The sequence below is a fragment of the Porites lutea genome, chromosome 12 (genome assembly GCF_958299795.1).
Source record: "Porites lutea chromosome 12, jaPorLute2.1, whole genome shotgun sequence".
Taxonomy (NCBI): Eukaryota; Metazoa; Cnidaria; class Anthozoa; order Scleractinia; family Poritidae; genus Porites; species Porites lutea.
The window spans coordinates 2,524,709-2,532,962 of NC_133212.1; the positions used below are offsets into that span (position 1 = coordinate 2,524,709).

At 41.2% G+C, this 8,254-nt stretch overlaps 1 protein-coding gene across 1 annotated transcript; it reads left to right on the forward strand.

Moving 5' to 3' along the window:
• Positions 1-3,210: 3,210 nt before the first annotated feature.
• LOC140921663 (uncharacterized) lies at positions 3,211-6,568 on the forward strand. The gene has a single exon (XM_073371670.1). The coding sequence runs from the start codon at positions 3,240-3,242 to the stop codon at positions 5,904-5,906; it is 2,667 nt and encodes an 888-aa protein (XP_073227771.1). The 5' UTR covers positions 3,211-3,239; the 3' UTR covers positions 5,907-6,568.
• Positions 6,569-8,254: the final 1,686 nt, after the last annotated feature.

The following is an 8,254-nucleotide window of genomic DNA, read 5'->3' on the forward strand; positions in this document are numbered from 1 at the left end:
TTTTTAAAGACAACCGCTCTATATTCGGTCAAATGGATAAAAATGCTTTGAGGACATTTACATCAAATTCAAGAAAACTGAGCTGGTAGAAATGTCATAACTACCTGGTGTATGAATAGACCTTTTCCGCATTCCTGTAAACAAAGGCACCAACTCGAGGCTCAGGTGGACAAAATACAGTGGTTTGTATGAAATTGTCCACCTGAGCCTCGTCCTCATTTCTTTATGTTTGCTCACTGGGGCGTAATGTGGGAAAGGTCTATTCACTGCTCATTACAGGAACATACAGGAACGAGAGATGAAACTGATTCAACATTCGAATAATACATTCATAAATGGAATCATACGCTTGTCCTGGCTTGACTGTAATGGCTAGTATTTTGATCAAAATCAAGCTTCGACTTGCGAATTAGCGGCCTAAAATTAAAGAGCAACGACTATTTATCTATATTTAGTACCTCTTCTTCCGCGTTAAGGAACAAAAATTAACAAACATCCACCAGGGGGCCACCTCTTCACGAGAAACTTCACAGTATTGAAAGCTGCCAGTTTAATGGACCACACGTTGCACAAAACGAACAACCTAGCCTAATTTTCAAAACGGAAACGCCGATCAGTTTCAGAAACAGACCCTTATTTTCAAAAACAAACTCCGATTTCCGTAAAAGAACTAACTTCGATCTTCAAAAACAACTCCGATTTTCGAAAAAGAAAAACAACACTCAAACTCCGATTTCCGGAAAAACAAACTCCGTTTCCTGTAAACACTGATGTTCTGAAGCTTCCATGTATTTATTGGTAGGAATTTGAATGAGTAGGAAAACAGTCTACAGAAAATGTAATGCGTAATTAAATAACGAACTTAATGTTTAAACACGTCATTAAAATACGACAATACATATTATTTTCAAATATTTAATATGGGTGTGACGAGAGGTCCCTGATTAGGCGTGGCGAGGATTCAACGACGTTTATCTTCAGATTCGGTACAATCGGCCATTTTCACGCGAAACTGATTTCTTCGTTTATATTCCGATTCAGATAAGACTTTAATATCCTCTGGTCAAGCTTTTTGGAAACAATGTTTGGAGCTATGTATCTTCTTTTGCTGCAGGATGTTTAAAATCTTATTTTTCAAACGTTGTTTAAATGGGTGTGTTGATAAGTGTTATTGAAGACGTCCCCCACCTTGCTGGACGTTTGCGTGTTTGGCGAACGTGGTTTATTCATGGGCGTCACAGCAACTCAAGCTTAAATGACATGGTTCTCTTTAAATCCATTTAAATCGGCAATTTTCTCACCAAACGGATGTCCGTGTTTATTTTGACTAAAAGAAAATATCAACATTTTGGAGCCAAGGCCAATGTTTTTGGGTTGTGATTCGATGGCGTGTTTTTCTTCTTTTCGGAGTTATAAGGGCGTGGTCCGCAGTACTACCGGCGTGTATTACCTGCCCACGCAACAATAAAAGCAATATTTCATTGCGAAAGTATATGTTTTTTCGAGGGCGTCGCTTAGAATGTTGCGTTAAACGCATGTATAGTATAAATATGGGCCAGCAACAACGCCTTTTTTCCTTATCAACCAGATTTCTGAATTTACCTTGGCCCAGGTAAAACTCTTATGCTTACTCCGTTCAATCTAGAAAAGGATGCACTCTTGACAAAACTATTTACAGCCATGTAGACTTGTTTTGTTGTTTGATTTACGTAAGTATTTTCTTCGGATCTGAGTAGGCGTGGCAGAAAAACTTTCCCGCCCACGCTAATGGTAACCAGGTAACTGGGTTAACCTATTTTCGAGTGTAGAAAAATCCAACACTTACTGGGTTTCTTAATAGTATAAAAAAGAGAAAGACCAACGAAATAAAACAACAGACTTGAAAACCAGTATCCCTCAGAACCAAATAACAATCCGTGGTTATAAGGACATCGTAAAGGAAGAGTTAGACTAAAATTTTCATAACGGCAGTTCACGTTTAATCAAACAAGGCGCTAATGATGGAGAATTTTAGTACGCAAGACTATGTATTGCCAAGAAACAAAACCGGGAGACAAGAACGCAGAGGAAAGAACTCAATCTTTAATAAACTCTGGATAAATCTAATTACCTCCAACGACTTTGGTTCAAATTCATTGCTCGCTTGCTGTTATCTAGTTGATTAATTTTGTTTAGTCTTTGCACCCACCCAAAACTGCTTTCAAAATGACTTCGCTAAGTCCAAAGTTTGCGCCATTTGCCAGCCAAAACTCGTGACGTTGACAAGGAAATGTTTCCCCTGTCTAGTTTATTTTACACTTAATGATTTTGTCAACTGTAAAGAAGTATCTGCTCATCACAAGTAACAAAATAATAAACTGATTTCTACAAGGAACAACATCCTGCATTAAGTATTCTGGTAATAACCGTAGCACGATCTTGAAAAATGCAAGCCCGCAGGGCGCTTGATCCCTCCTATAGCCTGTATGGGTGGGATTTGATAGATTGTGCTAGCGTAAGTCATTAAAAGCATAATTTTCATCGATTTTTTGAAAAAAAAAACTCCGCTTGCAGAATTTGCCCTTTATTTTGACTAGTTTTGCAGCACAAAATTGTCATTTATTGATCATGCATCGCAGTTACCTTTTTTGGGCTCGTCATTTGTCTGTTGGAAAGGTATTTAGCTGTTTTTACCAACTTTGAAGACGTTAGTAAAAGTAGAAGCATGATTTCTGCATTTTTGCTAAAATGAGCATAATTTACAAAAACTGGCATAATTATTGGCATAATTTAGACATATACGAACACTGCTAAAAGCATATTATGCTATTTTTGGGAACACAATCTATATCAAAGCCTATGGATGACTGGGGAAGATCTGAATCACTCACTATTGTAAGGAAACCGAAAACTTTCATTTCCATCACAGCACCCGAGGATACCTATTTGTTCTAGAATGAAAAAACTGTTGAGGGGTGATAAAAAGATAAAACTGTAGAAACAACTAGCCTTTCTTCCCAGGACAATTTTGGGCAATTTATACAAGACTAAATACTGTTTTCTTCCATGAAAGGGCAAATTAAAGTGACGGCTACATTTCTGCAGTCACTGGGACCTTAAAAGGCTTGTCAGACGTCAAAATTAGTTTATTCATGATATCTAGTTCAGGATTTACGTAACATTCCAAAAATAGAATCGAAACAATAACTTTTATTGCTCCAAAAGTCAGCAGTCGGCCAGTAACCAATGAACCAGAAGAGATGGCGACGGCAACAGACGACGCGAAAACTCAGGAACTAAACCTCATCTTTAAGTCTTTAGGAGAGAGAGGGAATGAAGGTGATATATGGAAGGAATTTACCGAACATACTCTGTGTTACTGGTTACAAAAGATTCCTGAATTTATCAGCAAAGCGATTCCAAACGAAAGTATCGGTGTCATGTTTCGACTTTACGGAAGTGCCATCGAAGACTTGAAAAGCCTAGCAACGGATGATATTGGAGATCTGGATATCGTGATCATTCCCAAATCAGAAGATTTGTTCATTCACGACGAAATGATCGAATATTTGCCGCAGCACCCTCTGCACGTTAGAATCAAAGGCAGGGATCACCCTCTCTTACAGTCCTGTCTTGTGGAAGACACTCCCTACGTCGCCACTTCAGCCCTCAAAAATTTCCATGCTGCGATTTACGGTACATCAGCGCCTCATATGATAAATCATTTAACTCGCGGCATTCAGATAGCATCTCGAGAAAATTGGGGCCAAGTCGTTGGGGAATTGAAAAACAAAGAGGACGGACCGGCTCTTCAGGTGAAGGGTTCCCAGTCATTTGGTCCTATTTCTGGGGAGATGAAAAGGGTGAATAATCCTCAGAACTTGGTTAATTGCGACCCAGCTGAGTGGGACTGGTTCGCTCAATTTTTAACCAACGCCAATGGATTTGAATACAGTAGAGAACACGCTGAAATTTTGGGCGAATTCATGACATTTGCCAATGATATACAGATGTCCTGGCATGAGAGAGGTCTCCTAGGCCAACCTCAGGCGCTCCCCGGTTTTGTGCAAGAGCTGATTTCCAGCGAGCGCGTTAAGCAGCTCAGGGAACGAGTTGTCACTATTCAGCAAAATAGTCATAATCAAAACGAAAGCGAACTTAGTGGAGAACACTTGGCGGAAGCGGAACAGCACAGTAATGATCAAAGTGTCACGCCAGGAAGCTGTCACGGAAACGAAACAGGAAGTAAGAAGGATAAGGTCTTGCAAGAGGCTTTTCTCTCTACCAGTGAGTCATTCCTCACTCCAAAAAATTCTCGTGACAGTCATAACACGGCTGAAAACTTAGGTACGACTTTAAGTCAATCAACTATGGGAGAGTTGTCAGAAAGCCCTTACCAGTCAGCACAACACACCATGCCAAAGAAAGTAAGTGAAACAGGTGTAAACGAGAAAAAAGAACAGGGACGGAATGAAGACGGCGCCGACGAGAGTGGAAGTGAGTCTATTAACACAGCGAAACCGCCCTTTGCAGAAAAAGGGGAGCCTAGCTATTCAGATTTCAAGAGTGTTTCAGGTGAAAAAAACATTCTTTTGGAACACATACTTGGACCTTTCACTCAAGAAAGCAAGGCTCCTTGGAAAGAAACAGATGCAAAAGACGGTAAGAAAGCGACCATTGCGGGTGGAGTTGATTTAGTTCCTGCCCTTAGATGTCCTGGGTGGCCGCGAGTTGCAGAAGATTGGATCAAACGAAAACGAAAATCGCCTTCACCTGACGTGATTGACAAAGTTGTCCAGGAGGGCTTCCATTTAGTAGTAAAGCCTCCGAAGGATGGCGGAAATCCAAAATGTGACTTCAGAATTGCCTTTAACCATGCAGAATACCTGTTAAGCCAAGCGATGAATGACATTCAGCGCGACTGTTACCGATGCTTGAAGAAATTTCATCGTGCTTTCCTCAAGGATCCAAAGGGTTTGGTGACATTTCACTTGAAGAACCTACTTCTGCAAACAATCGAGGAAACCGGTGCCGAACTGTGGATCGAAAGTAACAGAGTCGAGTGCGTGATGAAGCTCTTCGGAAACCTTTTGCAGGCTCTCACAAAGAAAGAGTTGCCACATTTTTTTGTGAGATCTTACAACCTGTTTAGTGAAGATTACATTGATGATCCCGAGATTCTTGATGTATTGGCTAGAAAAGTTGAGAAGATCATGGAAAATCCCATGCAATCAGCTAAACAGTTGATTCAGAAAGAGGCATCTGCAGTTCAAGCACCGATGGAAGAGAAAAGCATTTTAAGCAACGGACTGGCAGTCAAAACTGCTTCCAAAGCCGACGGATTTGATGGCCACATGGTGCTACCAAGTACTCTAAAAAGGGACGACACTCGTTCAGTTAGCAGCTCGTCAAGGCGGAGCTATCGCTTTCATGATCTGAAAGATGCCTATCTTGCCAGCAGCCAAGAGTTAACTGCCATGGCTTTTAACGCTGATGATCTCACAATTGAATCCCTCGACCCTCTCACAAGGTCCTTGGTAGGTGATCTCAAAGAAATGATCAAAACCCACAACTTAAACGCTGCAGAATTCCGTAGAATGTTTGAAGCAATCTGGGGCGCAATCTACTGGAAAGTTTGGTTGAACCCTGAACCAAACATGAGGCTCCGAATGCTTGATGCAATCCAAGGTGTGGTTGAAACGTGGAAGTACATAATGAAACAAGACGACTTTTCACCGGAGAACGCGGAAGCCCTAGTTGAAAGATTGCTTAATCCAGACCCTGAAGCCGATCCTTTCGACTTGACCAACCTGTGGCCAGCTGGCATAGGGACCCAGCTTCTCACCCGATTTTTGAACAGTTTCACTCCAAGTTCAGCTGATGAAACCAAAGAGGTAAATCTCGATAAGGACATTCCCCTGGACTGAAGTAGTGTTTATATGTGGACATGGAGCCGGATCGACCGGACCTTGCTCGTGTCTTGTACAGTGCTGACATTCATTACGGTTTCGACCGTTTTTGTGAATAGTAACCATGGGTTTTGCGTCCAATATAAAAAGAGGGTCCCCAGTAGGGTTTTTCTATCCCGTAATCCCGACCCAAATTTTCGGGCAATCCCGTAATCCCGAGGGTTACTTTTGGCATCCCACCTCCCGCGAATACTTTCAATCCCAAATCTCGCCCCGATTTCCCTTTAAAATCCCGAATCCCGAGCCTCAAATAAGGGAAATCCCGCATCGCGAACAACTTATTGGAGACCCTCTAAAAAAAGCTGAATCATTAAGCTAGTTTAAGGCTATGTTCACACTGGAAAGCCTTTGCGCCGGCACTATAACCATACACGGGATAGGACTTCTGTTCACACATCAGAACGGTGATTTCGGAGATTTAGTCTGAAAAGGAGCAAAGCTGCGCCGCGCCAATCTCTGAGTAGAGAGTCGCATTTCGGATAGGCGCTATAGCGGATAGCTTTTTGTGTCGGTATAGTGCTAAAATAGTAACCTGAAATCAAACTTAACATATGCAGGCCAGTCAGGCAACCGCAATGCCCGTTTTCACACTAGAAACGGATAATCCATCTTCAAAACTGTTTTGACGGATAGCAAGATATACAAAGTCAGGCGGATTGTTCATCCAAAATTAAAACCATTCCATTTTCAAATTAAGACGTATTATGTTTCTGACGCGAATTATCCAAGAATAATCCGTCTCTAGTATGAAAACAGCCAATGAGTAATACGACTAATAGTACATAGACAACATTGTTTGCAGCAACATCCACGTTTAACTTTTAGAGTCAATCCTCCTCAATACGGATACCAAAAAAGGACAGGTGAGGCAAGTGTTCGAATCAAAAAGACGTCCGCATGGGCGTTTGGCAGAATACGTTGACATGGTACAAAAAGAACGACGTATAGGGGCTACAAAACAAAGAGAACAAAAAGCTAATATCCTTTCTTTCCAAGTTCCCACATGCGTCGTTTGCCATCCAGCAATTGAAAAAGGGCCCATTACCGTAGGTAAGAATGTTATGAAAAGAAGTACTCCTTGATGAGTAGTAGCTCTATGCCTTGTACTGAGTTTGTTTGATGAAAATCAGAGATTGTTTCCCTGGATATTTAAGTTCGCTTTTCTGAAAATTGGGCTATATGTTTTTTAACCGGTGGTTTGTTTTAACCTTGGCGCCAGACTCAGAGTGCTGTTTTGTGTCACGTGTACATGTGAATGACCGCGACGGTTCCGCGACAACGAGTGCGGAGGATTCGTGTTAAGGCATGAGCCCATGTTCCTATCGTCAACATCAAGATACTTAGATTTTTTTGGCGAGAAGGTACTTGATCTTATTATTTTTTCACATACGATATGGTACCAGTTTTAAAGACGCGTGGTCTTTCTCCCACATCGACAAGAACAAGAAGCAACATTTTTAAGAACCATTTTGACCAAACAACACCTTAGTGCCGAAACATTGCTTTTAACTGCTATAGTCAAGCCAGGTCAAGCGTAGCTATCCCCCACCCCCCGAAGATTCAATTAAAGAATAGATTATTTGAAAAACGAATCCGTTAGTAGTTGGCGCAACTTATGTCAAATTCAAATATGCATTCCTGCATACGTCATGAGCAGTGAATTTTTTAAAGACAACCGCTCTGTATTCGGTCAAATGGATAAAAATGCTTTGAGGACATTTACATCAAATTCAAGAAAACTGAGCTGGTAGAAATGTCATAACTACCTGGTGTATGAATAGACCTTTCCCGCATTCCTGTAAACAAAGGCACCAACTCGAGGCTCAGGTGGGCAAAATACAGTGGTTTGTATGAAATTGTCCACCTGAGTCTCGTCCTCATTTCTTTATGTTTGCTCACTGGAGCGTAATGCTGGAAAGGTATACTCACTGCTCATTAAAGGAACATGCAGGAACGAGAGATGAATTTGATTCAACATTCGAATAATACATTCATAAATGGAATCATACGCTTGTCCTGGCTTGACTGTAATGGCTAGTATTTTGATCAAAATCAAGCTTCGACTTGCAAATTAGCGGCCTAAAATTAAAGAGCAACGACTATTTATCTATATTTAGTACCTCCTCCGCGTTAAGGAACAAAAATTAACAAACAGCCACCAGGTGGCCACCTCTTCACGAGAAACTTCACAGTATCGACAGCCGCCAGTTTGATGGACCACACGTTGCACAAAACGAACAACCTACTGTAGTCTAATTTTCAAAACGGAAACGCCGATTTTCAGGAACAGACCCTTATTTTCAAAA

Coding starts and splice junctions, on each gene's coding strand:
- LOC140921663 (XM_073371670.1), top strand. CDS start 3,240: ATGGCGACGGCAACAGACGACGCGAAAACTCAGGAACTAAACCTCATC.